This window comes from Canis aureus, chromosome 24 (genome assembly GCF_053574225.1).
Source record: "Canis aureus isolate CA01 chromosome 24, VMU_Caureus_v.1.0, whole genome shotgun sequence".
In the NCBI taxonomy this organism is placed as follows: Eukaryota; Metazoa; Chordata; class Mammalia; order Carnivora; family Canidae; genus Canis; species Canis aureus.
This window is the reverse complement of record NC_135634.1, coordinates 19,544,678-19,563,857: the sequence shown is the minus strand read 5'-3', so window position 1 is coordinate 19,563,857 and position 19,180 is coordinate 19,544,678. Positions and strand designations below refer to the sequence as shown.

At 38.8% G+C, this 19,180-nt stretch overlaps 1 protein-coding gene across 5 annotated transcripts in view; it reads right to left on the bottom strand.

Annotated features, from left to right (window-relative positions):
- CPAP (centrosome assembly and centriole elongation protein) overlaps window positions 1–19,180 on the bottom strand; it is a 54,065-nt gene that overhangs the window by 5,654 nt on the left and 29,231 nt on the right. For 4 of the 5 annotated variants that reach the window (XM_077868497.1, XM_077868495.1, XM_077868496.1 and 1 more), the window contains exons 10-13: window positions 14,658–14,900; window positions 10,721–10,805; window positions 1,941–2,005; window positions 1,159–1,278 (exon numbers count right to left, since the gene is read on the bottom strand). In XM_077868497.1, the coding sequence (XP_077724623.1) occupies window positions 1,159–1,278; window positions 1,941–2,005; window positions 10,721–10,805; window positions 14,658–14,900 (513 nt within the window). The remainder of the gene's footprint in view (window positions 1–1,158; window positions 1,279–1,940; window positions 2,006–10,720; window positions 10,806–14,657; window positions 14,901–19,180) is intronic. The other variant, XM_077868498.1, reaches the window with a different exon arrangement.

Genomic DNA, 19,180 nt, shown 5'->3' with positions numbered 1-19,180 from the left:
AACCTTTAACAGTCCCCTCTCTGCCCGCTTTTTAATAACAATTACTTGTTGAAAGAACTCGGTCATTGAACATGTAAAATTTCCCACATCTTGAATTTTTTTGACTGCTTTCCCATCATGGCATCATTTAACATGTTCTCATGCACCCTATACTTCCTGGAAAAACCCTAGGAGTTACATCTAGAGGTGTGAATAAAGTCTGGTTGAATTATTCTGGCAAGAATATTTTCTACAAACTGCCAAGAGCTTCTTATGGCTACATATTCAGAAGTGCAATATATGACTGTCCTTGTGACCTCAAGACTGACTGGGTCACATCAGCTAGACCTGCCATGAAGCTGCATCAACCTCTCATCTAGGAGTTCATGGCTTATTGATGACTGCTGCTTAGATCCCTTATTTCATTAGAGACTACCCAATGATGATTCTCAAATTTTCTCATTCCTTTTCCATTGATCAGCGGAATTCTTCTAAAAAAGAAAACCTTTTCCCACCAACAATTTGTTACACTAAAGCAGAGTTTGTACAGGAAAAGTCTAACTACTTTCTTAGACTGCTGTTCTTTTGTCCTTCCCTCACTCCTCAAGACTAGCAGTAAACTTTGGCCTTATAATCTGATTAAAATGGATCAAATTAGCATATTTGGAAAAGCAAATTTTCTATAAACCTGAGGAAAAATGACCTCATCTCCACCCTGCTAACAAACCCTGTTTATGTCCCTTCTTTTTTGCATTCATATTTCTAGCTGGAACACCCAGCTAGGCAGTATCCTACTCAAAACCCTTTCCTAAGCACAAAACTAAAACTGGGCAGCTGGAGATGGACAGAAAGGCTGCAGGGAGGGTTAAGGTCTTGAATGGAGGCTTTTAAGAATTATAAAGGATGACAAAGGCTTTGCAGCTGTGTTCAAAGAAGAACAGTATAAACAAAGGAAGGATATTCCTTCCTCTGCTGGATCTCTAAACTAGAAATGGCAACTAAATGCACATGTGTGTCAAGCATTTTTAGAGGAGTCCAAAGGTTCAAACCAAGGTCACACTCCAAAGAACTATAGCTCTTAAGCCCCCTCAAACAGCCTTAAAGATCAATTAACTTAGGATTGAAGTGTTCTAACTCTATTTTAACCTATATTTATTTATTTTTTTTTTAAATTTTAACCTTTCCATCCGGATGACTGATTTCTCCCTGAATTTCTTCTTTTTCTTCTTTTTTGTTGTCCTTTTTACACTCAGAATCTGGGAAGTCCACTGGTTCAGGGGGGTCTCTGGGTGAGGCAGTCTGTAAGGACAAGAGGCTCTCTTTCATCTGTCCTAAAGGACATGTAATCACATTTCAAGCAGCTAAAACCTACATTTATTTCCAAATGCCAGATTCTCCATATTCTACCATTACATGATTCGATGACTAGCATTTGGTGTTATATAAAAAACATTTCCGGGCAGCCCTGGTAGCTCAGCGGTTTAGCGCCGCCTTCAGCCCAGGATTAAGTCCCATGTCGTGCTCCCTGCATGGAGCCTGCTTCTCCCTCTACCTGTGTCTCTGCCTCTATCTCTCTCTCTGTGTCTCTCGTGAATAAATAAATAAATAAAATCTTAAAAAAAAAAAAAAAACATTTACAATGTTAAGTAAAAAACCTCCTTTATAAGGGACACCTGGGTGGCTCAGTCAGTCAAGCATCTGACTTAGTTTCAACTCAGGTCGTGAGATCAAGCCCTGGGTCAGATTCCAAGCTCAGTGCAGAGTCTACTTGAGATTCAATCTCTCCCTCTGCCCCTCTCCTTACATGCACAAGCACTCTTGAATAAATGAATAGAATCTTAAAAAAAAAAAAAAAAAGAAACCCTCCTTTAAAAATGGTTTAGAAACTTAAATCAGTTAACTAAGCAATTTCAAGCCTGAGTAACCCGTGATTAAGTATATAAAAATATAAAGAGATTTACTTGTCCCTTATCCGAACTGCCTAAATCACGAGGAAGTGTAGGCTTGGATCTTCGAGATGGATTGCCTGTTAGAATATAATTGTCAAGAATTAAATTTCATGTTTAATTTTAAGTTTTAAATTTACTTAATATTATGGTCAAAATTTCCTTAGTTCATATCCTTTTATGAACTACTTTAAGTAAAGAATTCTTAATATTTTTCTTTACCAATGCACCGGAGTTTACTGTTTAAGTTCAAATATTTATTAGGCACTTAAATCTGTGTGACCAAGAAAGACAAGGAGAATATCTATTTTTTGAGGGTTTACAATCTGGAGGAAGAGAGACAGGTACTCAACTGACTTAACAGATGAACCCAAAGGTATTTTGGAAATAATCACAAGGACTTTAGTTAGAGGCTTAGGTGGAAAGTAGATATAATAGAGGCATCTAAGAATACAAACAATGGAGTTTTGCTTGACAAAATAACTGGTATTTAATTAAAATCTAGACCTAATTGCTGTGAGCTAAACTTTTTAGATTATGACCAGCACACCAATCATATGCTGCATTAGTAATACACAGATAGATTATAAAAGAAGCACACACACACACACACACACACACACACCAACAAAAAATTAAGTGAATGTTAAAAAAAATACATTGAAGTTCCAATATCTTTTTCCTATATGCCAATGGGGCATTTTATGAACACTCCTGAATTTGCAAGTTTTCAAGCATCTGCCACTGGATGCTACATGAAGAACACACTTGAGAAGAAGAATAAATGCAGAGTCCATTCAGGAGGCTGGCAAGCATCTGAGAAGGCTTGTGTGGCATCCAGTGATACAGAAATGTTTTAACTGCACTGTTATTAAATCACTGAGGTCTCAGCCAAATATCAGCAATTTCATGTGATTCAACATACTTAATCGATTCAGAAAATATCAACATCAGGAGGATTAGTTTAGAAATCCCTGGGAGTGTGTTTTGGCTTCGGCAAATACGTGGACAGGAAACAGGTTCTGGAGATGAATGGAGTGCTTGGTTTTGTTTTTTCGTTTGTTTAAAAGTTTTATTTATTTATTCATGAGAGACACTGAGAGAGACAGACAGAGGCAGAGCGAGAAGCAGGCTCCATGCGGGGAGCCCGATATGGGACTTGATCCCAGGTCTCCAGGATTAAGTGCTGGGCTAACGGCGACACCAAACCACTAAGCCACCCAGGCTGCTCAGGAGTGCTCTATTTTGATGTAATAAATGAAGAACAATTGCCTCCACCTCACATGTAAAGAACTAAGCTATTACCTTACTTCTAAATCTTATAACCACCCTCCGTAGAAAAGACTAATATCCCCATTTTACAGGTGAGGAAGCCAAGGCTGAGGAAATTACATGCCAAAGTTGTCAATTAATAAAACAAAACCAGGATTCAATCCCATCAAGCTTAATTCTCTCAAGTTGTTCATGAACAATAACTTGCAGCCTCTAAGCAGACACTGTGAGGTTCAGGAAATGTGAGCAGCATGGAGCTCAGACTCCTAAGTCTGTGTTTACCATTTTGAGCACTATATAAACATACCTTATAAAATTCATATAACATTAAAGTTGGGAAACATTAAATTATTTAAATTATTTAAGAAACAGTGCAGGAGGGTGCCTGGGTGGCTCAGTGGTTGAGCATCTGGGCATGATCCCAAGGTCCTGGGATCGAGTCCTGCATCAGGCTCCCTGCAGGGAGTCTGCTTCTCCCTCTGCCTATGTGTCTGCTTCTGTCATGAATAAATAAAATTTTTTAAAAATAAAAGATAAAGAGTGCATGAATAGCTAGATATAGATAATATAGGAGGATATGTTTATGACTTCAAGATAGGGAAGACTTAAGAGGCACTACCCATAAAGGAAAAAAACTAGAATTCACAACATTAAGTAAGAATTTGGGGAATCTGGGAGAACCATCAAGTATTACAGCAGCATAAGCCATTCCTTTTCTCCTCCCATTTTTAAACTAATGAGACATCCAAAACAGAATGAAAGTGTCTCAGCACCTTATACCAAGGAATCCAGGAGGATTCTTGCCCATCTGAGCATCCAAAAATAAGACCTTAGTAAAGGATGTAGATTTAAGAGAGTCAGTGAATCTGCCTCCACAACTGGAAAAGACACCCAGAGATAACAAATCTTGGCAGATACTCACAGGTGAGAGAGAATATGCAGAAGTCTAGACTGCCTAAGGGGAGATTCCAGCAAGCCATTGGAACAGGATAGAGATGAGTTTGCACACAGAGAGGGAAGAACTTGCCAGAGCTGCTCCCCTCCCCAGGGAGACACTGCACAGCTAAGTTGTTTGGCAGTGGCAGTAACAACCTCTCCAAAGGAAGTGATAGAAAGCAAAAGCAATGAGCGATTGCCCAGCTAGCCCAGTTAAATGAGTTGCGGCTAAAGAAACCTCCATCTCCAGCAGCACCCAGATTTGTGAGGGACCCCCAGGACTTGGGGAAGGAAACAGAAAGGGAAGAAAACATACTAGAATATCCAAGAGCACTAAAGGTACATGATTCCTGCTTCAGCACTTCTACAGGATGTCCACCCACAAGTCTCTGGTAGTACCCCACTTAAGGATCTTCCCGCAAGCCCAAGGGCACCCTCAAAGCACAAGTGCTAAACCCACACCTCCCCCAACTCTGCTCCTTAGGTGTTCTCCCATCTACTTCCAAGAAAGTGAGATCCAGTAGGCAGAGAACATGCTCAGAAAACAGACCACAGTTGGTGGGCAGGGGAGAAACTACAAATTGGAGCTATTGTACCACTTTCTGGAATACAGAAGAAAGTAGCCAGCCTAGTGAACTGTAAAGATCAAACAAGTCATAAAAACTAAGGAGGTATCTGCTAGTTTGAATGGGAAAGCAAAAATCCATAGCTACAAATATTATTTAAAAACCAAAAAAATAAAAATAAATAAAAATTAAAAATAAATTAAAAATAAAAATAAAATAAAAATCAAGGAAAAATGGCATCACAAAAATAATAATTCTCCAGCAACCAAACTCAAAGGCATGAAATACTGCAATCTAACTGATAAAGAATCCAAAATTGTTCTTATAAAGAAATCCAACAAGTTACAAGAAAACCCAAGACAATTCCATTAAATCAGGAATAAATTAATGAACAGTTCTTTACAAGAGGCTGAAATTATAAAAAAGAACCAAATTCTAGGGCTGAAGAATTCAATGAATGAGATAAAGAATGTAATACAGAGCATCTGGATCAAAGCAGATGACATGGAAGAAAAAAAAAAAGTGACTTGGAGAACAGGAATACAGAAATAATATGGTTAGAAGAGGAGCAGGAACTAAGATTTAAAGACTGAAGAAAGCCAACAAGAGCTATGAGATTCCATTAGAAAGGCAAATATTTGAAGAATGGGGGTTCCAGAAGAAGAGAGAGAGGGAAAAGGGAGCAGAGAGTTTATTTAAAGAAATCATAAGCTGAGAACCTCCCAAACCTGCTGAAGGACTTGAACAAACAAGTCCATGAAACTAACAGGACACCCTGTTATCTCCATATAAAAAGATCTTCTCCAAGACACATTATAATGAAACTGTCAAAAATTAATTAGAAAGAATCTTGAAAGGGGCCTGGGTGTCTCAGGTCATGATCCCAGGGTCCTGGGATTGGGCCCCAGGTCAGATTCCCTGCTCAGCAAGGAGCCTGCTTCTCCTAGTCCCTCTGCCCCTCCCCCTGCCTGTGCACATGCACTCTCTTTTCTCAAGTAAATAAAATCTTAAAAAAAAAAAAAAAAAAAAAGAATCTTAAAGGCAGCTAGAAGATAAATAAGCTACAAAAAGAAAAAACAAACAAAAAGCCAAAAAACACATGAGTCTATCAGTGGATTTCTCAGCAGAAACTCTAGAGGCCAGGAGACAGTGCAATGTCATATTCAAAGTGGTAAGACATAAAATTGCCAGCCAAGAATATGTTATCCAGTAAAGTTTTCCTCAGATATGAAGAAGAAATAAAGATTTTCTCAGATAAAAGCAGAGGGAGTTTAATCACTTGTCTTGCAAGAAATGCTGAAACAAAAAGATGCTAATCAGCAGCATGAAAACATACAAGAGCACACAATGCAATGGTAAAGATGAAAAATTTATAATCAAATATAGAAAACTCCAATTCTACAATAAGATATTGTATTAACTACTTACCCATAGTATAAAGGTTAAAAGAAAAGAACATTAAAATAACTATCACTTAGTGGTAAAAAGCTGAAAGTTTTTCCTCTGAGATTAGAACAAGGCAAAGACGCCTACTCCTGCCACTTTTATTCAACATAAAATCAGAAGTCCTAGCCATAACCATTAGACAAGAAAAAGAAATAAAAGGCATCCAAATTGGGTAGGAAGAAGCAAAAGTGTCACTATTTGCAGATGACAGGATACTAAATATCAAAAACCCTAAAGACCCAACCAAAAAAATCTATCAGAATAAATGAATTCAGTAAAGTCATAGGATAGAAAATTAACATAAAGAAATAAATTGAGGTGGCTCAGTTGGTTAAGTGCCCAACTGTTGATTTCAGCTCTGGTCATGATTTCAGGTGAGATCATGCCCTGCATTGGACTCTGCACGGAGCTTGGAGATTCTCTTCCTCTCCCTCTGCCCCTCACCACATCCCCCACTCATGCTGTCTTTCTCTCTAAAAAAAACAAAACAAAACAAAAACCAGTTGAGTTTTTACACTAATAACAAGCTATCAGAAAGAGAAATTAAGAAAACAATCACATTTACAATTACAGCAACAAGAATGAAATATCTAGGAGTAAGTTTAACCAAGGAGATGAAAGACCTATACCCTGAAAACTGTAAGACACTGATAAAAGAAACTAAAGATGACACAAATAAATGGAAAGATACACTGTGCTCATAGAAATAATTAAAATGTCCATACTACCTAAAGCAATCTACAGATTTAGTGCAATCCCCATCAAAATACCAATGACATTTTTCATACAACTAGAACAAAGAATCTTCAAACTTGCATGGAACCACAAAAGACCCCAAATAGCCAAAGCAATCCGGAGGAAAAAGAACAAAGCTGAAAGCATCACAATTCCTGATTTTAAACTATACTGTAAAACTACAGTAATTAAAACTATGGTAGTGGCATAAAACAGTACCAGCATAGACTCATGGAACAGAACAGAAAGCCCAGAATTCAACCTTCACATGTACAATCAATTAATATTCAAAAAAAAATTAATATTCAACAATGGAACCAAGAACATTCAATGAGGAAAGGATAGTCTCCTCAATAAATGATGTTATGAAAACTGAACACATGCAGAAAAATGACACTGGATCTCTATTTTAGACTACTCATAAAAATTAATTTGAAATGGACTAAAGACTTAAACATAAAACATGATACCAGAAAACTTCTAGAGAAACAGAGAGAAGGAGTTTCTTGACACTGGTCTTGGCAATAGCTTCTTGATACCAAAAGCACAAGCAACAAAACCAAAAATAAAAATCAAAAGCTTCTGGTATAACAAAAGAATCAACAAAATGAAAAGGCAACCTATAGAGTAAGAAAACTTTTGTAGACCATTTGTCAGATTAATATCCAAAATACAGAAAGAACTCCTCTACCTCAGTGACAACAAAAAATATGATTGAAAGATGAGCAAAGGAACTCCAGAGACATTTTTTCCTAATACATCCAAATGGCCAGCAGTACGTGTAAAGATGCTCAATATCGCTAATCATCTAGGAAATGCAAATCAAAACCACAAGATATCACTTCACACCTGCCAGAAAGGCTATCATCAAGAAGACGAGAGATAACAAGTATTAGCAAGGAGGTGGAAAAAAGGAAATCCTCATGTACTTTTGGCGGGCACGTTAAACTGCTTCATCCACTATGGAAAACAATAGGGAGGTTCCTCAAAAAATTGAAAATAGATCTGCCATATGATCCAGCAATGCCACTTCTGAGTACACACCCAAAGGAGATGAAAACCGGGGTATGGAAGCCTGTGTTCACTGCAGCATTACTCATAGTAGTCAAGATATGGAAACAACCAAAGTGTCCCTCCCTGTATGAATGGGATAAAGATGTGATATACATACACAATGGAAGATTATTTTGCCATGAGAAAGGACATACAGTCATTTACAATAACATGGATGGACCCTGAGGACATTATGCTAAGTGAGGTATCAGACAGAGAAAGACAAATACTGTATGATATCACTTATATTTGGAATCTAAAGAAGCCAAACTTTAAAAAAGAGTGAAATGGTGGTTATGAGGGGGTGAAAGTCTGGGGAACAGGGGAGATGTTGTTTAAGGGTAGAAACTTGGAACAAGTAGTAAGTACATCCTAGAGAACTAATGTACAGTATAGTGAATACAGATAATATTGTATTATAATCAGCAAATTTTCTAAGAAACTAGATCTTAAATCTCCAACCACTAAAAAGATACAATTATGTGATATAATAGAGGTGCTAGTCATCACTACATCACTACATATGATTGCCATCACTACATTGGCAATCATAATATGTAAATACATCAAATCCATATATTATACACCTTAAATTTGCACAATGTTATACACCAAATATATTTTAATAAAAAAGGTCAAGAGTTTTGTTCATCAAAAGATAAAAGAGTAAAAAGGCAGGCTACAGACTGTAAGAAGATATTTTCAATGTGTAACTCTTAGAAGATTATGATGGGGGAAGGGGAAATGCTCCCACAAACCAATAATGAAAAAGACAAACAATGGCACAGAATAAGTAGAAGACCTGATTCATTTTTCTCAAAAGAGGGAATCTAAATAGCTAATAAATACCGGCAAAGGTATTCTCAACTCTATCAAAACTATAATAATAATGTTGCACCCCTACCAGACTGGCAAAAATTGAAGTCTGACAATGCCAAGTATCAACATGGTATAGAACAATGCAAGCGCTTACACTAAGCAATGTAGTCATTGCTAGGTAGAAAGTAAAATCATTCTGGAAAATGTTTTGGCAAAATCTATGAGTGTTAAAGATATTCTTACTGATTACCCAGTAATTTCAGTACATGCCCTAGAAAAATGAATGTTTATACCAGAAATGTTTAAGAATATTCACAGGATCACTGTGATCACTGTTTAACATCCCTAACTTAAAAAAGATTTAACCATCAACAGAAGTCAAATGTACATATTCATAAACATTCAAACTGCCTTGCAGTGAAAACCAGAATTGCAAATCAACACGACTCTCAAAAACAATGTACAATAAAAGAAGACAATGGAATACATACAGTGTAATTGTTCAGAAAGTTAAAAAACAATGCATGTTTTTAGGGCCGCACCTATGAGAGTAGAAACTACAAACAGAAGCAATGTAATATGATCATGGAGGGGACAGCTCTGGGATGCTGCTACTCTATTTATCCAGCTGGTAGTTATCTAAGTATTTCCTTTTTATTATCAAAATGCATATATTTTTTTTTCTAAATTTAATTCATGAAAATAATTTCTAAAAATTCCAGGTAGATTAAAGACCCAGTTGTGAAAACAAAAGTTCGTAAGAGAAAATAGTACACTTGTGATCTCAGGATTAGAAAGATTTCTTAAAGTCATGAAAATAGATTGATAAATTCAATATTAAAAGGAAAAACAGGTGCTCCTGGGTGGCTCAGTTGGGTAAGTCTTCAACTCTTGATCTCCCCTCAGGTCATCATCTCAGGATCTTGAAATGGAGCCCACATTGGGCTCCCTGCTCAGTGGGGAGTCTGCTTCCTCTCCCTCTGCTCCTCCCCAGCTTGTGCGCGCGCGCACACACACACACACACACACTCTCTCTCTCTCTCTCTCTCCAAAATAAATAAATAAATCTTTTTTAAAAAGGGAAAAACATGCATATAAAAAAAAAAACACAAACCGAGATTGGAGAAGACATTGGCAGTGCTTGTAACTGAGAAAGGATTAGTATGCAGAATAACTTCAATAAGAACAAATCTCCCCTCCCGAAAAAGTTTTAAATAGGCAAAAGAAATGAACAGGCAATTCACAAAAGAGGAAACCCAAATGCCTATATACAAAAAGATGCTCACATCACCTTACCAGTAATCAGGGAAATACATATTAAAATTACACTAACTATAACCATTTCACATCCATCTGGCCACAATTTCAGTCTGACCAGGTCAAGAGTAAGCACAAAGAGTATATTCTGCTGATGGTAAAAAAAAAAATGACAAAACCACTCTGCAGAACAAAGTGAAAACTTCCTACAGCACAAACCTGGTATGATCGACCCAGCATCTTACTCTGGATATGTGTCTTAAAGAAACTCACATGACAGACATATTCTGCAGCACTATTTATTCTACTGACAAACAGGAAAAACATGAAGTCCATCAACCTGAAAACTCAACTGTAGCAAATATACATAGAACCTGTACAACTATTAAAATCAATAAACTAAAAAAAATTTTTTTAAATAAAATCAATAAACTAGAGTTTATATGCACTGATGTGGGTATCAAAATATTGAGAGAGAAAAAACAAACTGTAGAGGGATACACAGAAACAACACTATATTGATTTATGTACACAGTGTAGCAAAAGAATGAAAAACAAGCAAAGGAATATTGTTAGGATGTAAGTAAGTGGGGGAGCAGAATATGCAGGGGCTTCGTGATATTTACAATGTCTTATTTCTTAAATTGGGTGTAAATTCTCTGTTCTTTAAATTCCTGAAATATTTTATAAAAAGATCATGCAACTTCTTACCTTGTGTCAGCAAATGATTTTTCTTGTATTTTTCTACCTGAGTTCCTGAAGAAATCTGACTCTTCTGTAATCGAACTGATGAATTCTACAGTATGAGATAATTTTGAATATAAAATTAGTGTTAGGCTACATATTAGTACAATGAATGAAACTAACAGTCAGCTTGCAGTAAGAATGGTTTAAGTTTGTTCGTTTATGTTGTTTTCATTTAACACTACAGGTCAGAGGGAACAAGATATTATTTAGAACTGAATTACACACACACACCACCTATAAAAGAAACACAGCTGACCCTGAACAAACGTTGGTACGGGGTACTGTCAACCCCGCATTTGAAAATCCATGTATAACTTTGACTCCCCCCAAATTTGACAACTAATAGCCTACTGCTGTCTGGAAGCCTTACCAACATGAACAGCAGATTAATATATATATCTTGTATGTCATGTATTATGTACTGCATCCTTACATTAAAGTAAGTTAAGCAAAAAAAATGTTATTAAAATCTTAGGGAAGGGAAAATATATTTACGGGGCTGTATTGTATTTATTGAAAAAAAATCTGCATACAAATGAACCCACCTGGTTCAAAGGTCAACTATATATTCATTCTTCAAGTGAGGGCATAATAGACAACACAGTGAAACACTCTTCTGTGACTGTTATCAGATTCGCCAGAGAAAAGGGCAGGAACTCAATACCACTAAACCCCTTTATCTCACCTCCTATGAACACCTAACCATCTTGCTCTCACTTTGAGCCCTAGCTCCTCACAAAGCCCTAGCTCTGTGGCTTCTCACCACAGCCCCTTCTGGGGACAGAACTTTCTCACCCTCAGCACTCACACCCCTAGGTTTAGGGTAGGGTAAAGGTCTTCCTTGCTCCCCATCACCACTTCCAACAAATCACTCTTCTCCCTAACCACCCCTGCCCCCAACTCTGTGTCTCATATCCATGACTCACCTACCATGAATCCCCTTGCCAGGAGGTAACTCCAGTGGTATTCTGTTTCCTGACCTACTCTCGCCTACCTCAGCCATGCATGCAAACTCTAGAACTAGTCATTATCAATTTATCTGCAATTATCAATAACTGCAAAAATCTCAATTTCAAAGCCCTCAGAGCCAGAATGTGAGGGCATTCCACAAAGTAATGAGCCAGGTTTATTCAAAAAGCCAATGCTATTTAATAAAATGCTAAAGTAGTTAGGAGTAAGATGCCACAATTTCTGCAATTAGCCTCAAATGGTCCAGCAAAATACATATACACAAGTGGTCAATTAACAGTGTTCAAATCTAGGTGACTATGCAGATGTTCATCATACTATTCTTTCAAATTTCTCTATTTGGGGACGCTGTTATAATAAAATGTTTGGGGAAGACAGGTGAATTCCACTTTCTTCTGACTGCCATATCCTATCCTTCCAGCTCATTCCTCTAACACCCTCACGCCACCAATGTGTACAGCCCACAAGGTCCTACAATTCACTGACCCATAGAGATTTTCTATGTCCCTCAAACCTCATAGCTTATGCCCTTCTCATGCAGCTTAAAGCATGGTTCCCTGAAGTTGCTCTGGCTGCATATACTGTTGACTTCCATGCCCCTCACTCACTCGGTAGTATTCACCTGAATGACCGTATCTCTTCTAAAATACAACGCTCCACCACGCTACAACCAAAAAGCTGAACAAGAAAATAATACAAACAATTCTCACTTGAAGTGTATGATCTCTAACCTACGTTAGCCTCCACAGCAGCCCAGGAATCAGACTGCACTTCCCCAGTCCCTCTGCTTTCCACTCCTCTAAACCTCTATGTCACACTTTCTTTCCTCTCCTCAAACCTCCTACACTTCTCCCTCCTCACTCTGAGGATGACTGAGCTTCCTACTTCACTGACAATGTTAAGGCATCAGGAGGGAACCTCCTACCAGTGGGCACCACCCACTGAGCCCACGGTCCACACATTATTCTGCTACTAGGTATGTGCTATCTGTCCTCCTGGCCAAGTCTTGCCCCTCCCTTCACCCCTAAATCCACCGCCATTCATGAACACTGCTTCAGCCATTCTCCCACCTGCTCCTGCATCAGTATCTTGCTCTTTACTGAATCAATCCTACCAAGACAAAACACTTAATTTTCCCATTAAAACACACACACACACCCCTTTCCTTACAGCCACTACCCCATCTCTTTATATTTATTGCAAAACCTTTCCACCAGGCTGTTATACGGTCTAAAACTTCTCCTCGTTCTCTTTTATCCAGTTAGACTTTTATTTTCAACACAGCCCTATTTGGTAAATCTAATGACTAATTTTCAGCCCTTATCTGATTTAGCAGCAGCTTCTGACACCGCTGGTCACTCTCTCTTCCTAGAAGTCCTTTCTTTTCTTGACTCTCAGGATGCCACGCTGGCCTCCTCTACTCCATTCTCTCTGGTTATCTGTTCTTCTCATCCCTCACCTTCTCATGGTCTGGCTCAGTGTATGGATCTCTTCACCACCCACATTTTCAGCACTGGTGATCTTTGCCAGCCCAAAGCTTTACCACACCTCCCAATGACCCCCAAACTTCGAGCTCCAACTTGACCTCCTGATAGGTGTGTAACTGCCCAGTTAACATCTCCACCTTTTCAAACTTCTCCAGTTAACTTCTTCACAGGTATTTCAAACTTACCCTATCTAAATCTGAGTTCTAATATCCATGCCCCCAGAAATACATGCTCTCTTCTCATGGTGCTTGTCAAATCTTATCCACTTCTCAGCCCTCCATAGCTGCTCTCCCAGTCTTGAGCCTCTGTTATCTCTGGTGTGAATTACTGCAACAGTCTCCTAACTGGTATTCCCAAGTATGTCTATACCCCTCCACTCCCAACCTGTGCAGTCTACAGTTGGCAGTTGACAAAGTAAACTTACTAAAACAAAAGATTAAGTCAACTCCAATCATAGTCCTCCAAGGGTTCCTGTTCTCAGAGGAAACACCCAAGGGCTCACAGGAATCAATGAAGGCCTGGTGAACTCCGCACCCACTTCCTTCCGTCACATCTCTGATCACATCCCCTACCATTCTCCCCACTTATTCTGCTCCAGTTCCACCAGCCTCAGACCATGCTCATACTCAGGCCCACGAAGCAGAGAGACTCCAGGCCTCGGGTTCCTCTGCTGGCTCTGCTCTCTCCCAGATTTGTACCCCTATTCGGGCCATTATTCAAACGCCACTTTCTAGGTAAGATTTTCTTTGGCCATCTTGTCTAAAATAGCAATAACCCTCACCCCAACAGTTATCATCCCCCTTCCTTGCTTTTTTCTCCTTGGTTCTTGTCACTATGTCACACACCATAATTTTATTATCTGTCTTATTTATAGACCTCCCACTGCTAGAATATAAATTTCAAGAGGGCAAGGAAGTTTATCTGTTTTGTTAATTGCTTTATCCCCGGTGCATGAAAGTGTCTGGCACATCAAAATTATAATTATAGATGAATGAAAGACCAATTACTCAATTCAAAAGGATCATATGCATGTGACTCTGCAAGAAAAAAAAAACTTCACTTGGCCTGTTTTAACTAAGATTATCTGCCCATTGTGCTATAATTCTTTAAAAGAATTCTAAAAATGAATTTGAAAACTACATAACAATGCTCAAAAGAATTTTTCAATTATGGTAAAAAAACACATAAAATTCACCATGTTAACCGCTGATAAGTGTACTGTTCAGTGGCATTAAGCACATCCTCACTGCTATGCAGCCCTCATATCCATCCATCACTAGCACTAATTCCTCTTGCAAAACTGAAACTTTGTCCCCATTAAACCACAACTCCCCATTTCTCCCCCCGCCAGCCCTGGCAATCATCCTCTACTTTTTGGCTCTATAAATTTGAGCACTCAAATATTTAACATCTCCCTGCCTTGACGAAGCCAGCTCCAAACCTACCATGGACCCATCTTTTTTTGTGGCAGTCACACAGGGACCCGTCCTCATGCTGCTCTCAGTAGCTTCTGCTTTCTTCCAGGCATCTAGTCGGAATCTTTCCATCACTTTTATTTCTTCCCTGAGGTCTGTGTTCTCTCTGACCAACATTTCTATCTGGCTTCTAAGACGGCCATGTGTACTTGACCATTTTGCTTCCTTTCTTTTCAAATCTTCCTGTAAATCTGCTATCTGCTGTTTCAAAGCCTCTCGAAAAAAAAAATTACTAGGATTAAAACAATGCACTAGAAGAAAGACACAGCAACAAAACAGAAGTGCTGCCCTAGCATAGACAGCAGAAAAGGGAAGGCTTGGTCAATCACATTTCAAAAATATGAAGTTTTTAATGAAAGGGATTAAGGGTTCAGGTTAGAGCTTCACCTTATACCATTAACAAAACTGATTCCACTTAGGAGTTCATTGCAATAACACTGCCATGAGGTAATAAAGGTCTATACTAAACTATTAATAGAAAAATGGAAGATTATCTGGTAAAGAAAAAATTAATAGGAATTCATGACTATTTTAAGGAAGCGTGAAGATAAAGGGATGAATAAAAGATTCAAAGTCAAAACCATCAGTCCTGAAAACAGTTTCTACTTGGAATTCATGAGAAGAAACAGGTTTTAAGAAAATGCTTTGTTTCAGATGTACTAAATGACATATGCGAAGAAACTCCTGGAAATGTCTAGAAGCAATTTGCAATTACACAAACAAAAATCAAAATTAATGTCAGAACTAAGGAAAATTTAGTCACTTACACAGCTTATGTGGGTACAAGATATGGGGAGTGCCTGAGAGCTGAGGCAGAGAGCAAGGGTGGAAATAAAACCTAACTGCCCACCACCTGAGAACTTACCTGATGTGAGCCTAAAGGTAGTGAGGAGCCCTAGGGAGCTCATTAATATGCATGCAGAACTTGATGTCTATCCATTCTCATGTAAGCCTCATGACATACAGGAAGAGACTAGGGCTCAAAGGACCTCCCCTTTGGGGGGTGGTCATATCACAGGGAGCATGGACTCTAGGTTTGGGTGAGATTAAGGCTCAAACCTCAGTTCTTTCTTAAAAGCTCTTGAAACAAGGTCATTGACCTCCCAAAACATAAGCCTCCCTATATGTATAAAAGCGTGGAGTATAACCAATAAATGAGCAATTTCTAACTGGTAAGCATTGTTATCACATGAACAGAGACTTATTAATACTAAAATCATAACACAAAGTCTAAACAGGTTAAGAATTCAAAGGCAAATAAGCCAAACATAGAAAGACAAATACTGTATGGTATCACTTGTATGTGGAATCTTAAGAGAAAAAAAAAGAAAAAAGCCAATATCATAGAAACAATAGAATGGTGGCTGCTAAGGGCTGGGGGAAAGGGAAATGGGGAGATGAAAGTCAAACAAAGGGTACAAAAGCCTTCAGTTACACGACGAATATGTTCTGAGGAGCAGCATACAATAGGGAGACTATAGTAATAATACGGTGATATGCACTGAGAGCAGATGTTGTTCCTGAGAGCATATTCTTAAGCATTCTCAGCACACATACCCACACAAGGAGTTAACTATGTAAGGTGATGGGTCTGTTATCATCTTGATCTTGCTAGTCATTTCACAAGGTATATGTATATAAAATCATCACACTGTACATTTAAATATATATGCTTATATTTTTCAATTATTCCTCAATAACGTTAAAAAATAATTAATATTTATAAGACATCTACCATCAGGTACTGTTCTGGGTCCTTGCAATACAAAGAACAAAACAAAGATTGCAGGGAGAGCTGTGTTGAAGGTGATAGGGTCTAGGAAAGAAAAGGCAGGTAGCCAGGAGAAAGCAGTGCTGCAGGGAAGGACAGGTATGCAGGGAAGGGAAGCTGCGCAGTACACAATTTGTCAGGGCTCCTGGAACAGAGACCTGAAGGAGGCTCACAATGAATCACATGGTTGTTCAGGGGAAGAACATTCCCAGAAGCACCAGCAAATACACCAGGGAGGTGTGGTCCTGGCACGGTCACAGAACAGCAAGCAGGCCAGTGAGCTGGGGCAGAATGAATGACACAGAGGAGGAGAAGACAGTGTGAAAAAGGTGAAAGAACACCAAATCATCTAGGAACTTGAGGCCATTGTAAGGATTGAGGCTCTTATTATAAGAAAAAAGTAGTCATTAAAGGGGCCATGGGCAGAGAGGGGACAAAACCCAGCACCTTTCCAGAAGAATCACTGGCTATTACATGGAAAACAACCCATGAAAAAGACAGGGTGGGAGCAGAGGCTATCTGGACAGTCCTTTAACTCAGAGATGAAAACTCAAGACTGGGTACATTTTCTGACAGAAGAGCATGCAGTATAAGAGAAAGAGAAGAGAACAATCCTTGTTTCTGGCCTGAGCACATGCAAGGTCAGGGATGCTGCCACCTGAGATGGAGAAGGCTGGGAAGGGAAATGCAGAAGTTCACCTGGAGACATGTGTAGCTAGTCAGACAGAGCAGACTAGCACATTGAGCAGGTCCAGGCCAGGATTTAAATTTGGGAGTCTTTAGCATATAAATCCTAACTGAAGGCATGAAACTAGAGGAGCTCATCAAGGGAAAACAGATGCTCCTTTCTGCTGGGAACCTCCACCGTTTGGTTAAAGAGAAGGAAAAAGTGAAAGAGGACGAGGTAAGGCACTAGCCAAGTAAGGGGAAAACCCAGAGGTATCCTGGGAGTCAAATGAACAAAGGCTCTGATGAGGAGTCATGTGTGCGGACAGCCAAGTCACATGAGGACTGAGTGGCTACTGCGCGACCATCGGGAAAAAGCTGGTGACCACAACAAGAGCAGTTTTGGAGCAGTGGTGTGGACAGAAGTAGAAAGAGACACCACTTTCAAGGAGTTTTGCTACAAAGAAACAGGGTTGTGGCTGAGGGAGTATGGAGGCAAGAGAGATTTTAAAAAGTAACAGCCAGTGTGTACACTGACGGCAAGATTCAGTAGAGTGGAAAATGGATGCTGTTAGAGAAACAAGAAATGCTGGAGTAGGGCCATAGATGGTACCAGGAGACCTGGTATATAAGCAGAAGGGTCTCAGAAGGAACGGAGGCAGAGCACACAGGCTCGGACACCAGGGCAGCATCACCGGTTGGATCAAGGGGACGTTCTCAGCTGTGTTGAGTAGGGTCTTTCTTCAAAGGGAAGTGAGGCCACACGTGGGAAGTTTGAGATGGCAGGGGAGTGAAATGGAATCGAAGAGTGGGAGAGAAGAGAGCAATGGAAACAACACAGGCCCATTTGTGGTTTGTGCTTGTGACTTTTAAAATGGCCCTGTATAAAAAAAATAAAATAAAATAATAAAATAAAATAAAATAATAAAAAATAAAATAAAATAAAATAAAATAAATAAAAAATAAAATGGCTTTGTTCTCCATTAAATGTTTCTTCCCATTAAATGTTATGGGCACAAAGATAAAGTAGGCAAGAAATGCCAGGCCTATAGTCTTGCCAACAAAATATGACTTGAGAAAAGGGAGTAAAGAATGTATTTATAGAAATGATTAGAGCAACTGACTCTAGGATTTAGAACATAAGAAGGTGAGGAAAATCAATGAATTGGAAAGTCCTAATGGGACTGAAAGATTAGAGTAATGGAATGGAAAATATTAATAATACTTGGTCACAATGGGCTAATTAAAAAATAGGATTTAAAATAACAACTAGAATATGTGTGACAATTTTTTTCTTTGAATTCTACAAAACTTTTTGATTTGCATAAATACATAAATAAGTAAATAAAGTAACAGAGTTTTTAAGTTTTAATATCTGGGAGATAAGACGTCCTCTAGTCCTAAAGCATGGGGATGGGAATCCTCAAAATCCATTTATCTGTATTCTTTATCCTCTTCTTTATCTATTTATCTGTCGATGGACATCTGGGCTCTTTCCATATTTTGGCTATTATGGACATTCCTGCCACAAGTACTGGGGTGCATGTACCCTTTCAAATCACTATGTTTGTATCCTTTGAATAAATACCTAGCAGTGCAATTGCTGGGTGATAGGGTAGCTCTCCTTTTAACTTCTTGAGGAACCTCCATACTGTTCTCCAGAGTGGCTGCATCAGCTTGCATTCCCACCAACAGTGTAAGAGGGTCCCCTTTCTCTGCATCCTCGCCAACATCTGTTGTTTCCTGATGTGATAATTTTAGCAATTCTGACTGCTGTGAGGTGGCATCTCATTGTGGTTTTGATTTGTATTTCCCTGATACCGAGGAATGTGGACCATTCTTTCATGTGTCTGTTGATCATTTGTATAAAGACAAGCTTATTGATGCAGATTGCCACTACAAGACTAGTAAATCAGACCAATAACCAAAAAAGAAAAGTAACTGTTAGAGAAAAACAACATACAGATGTAGAGCTGGGAAAGAAAGAGTGAGCAAGTGCTCTAAGGGAAGAATATGAGATTCTGAAAGAGGAAGGAACATGATTATGAAGGGTCCT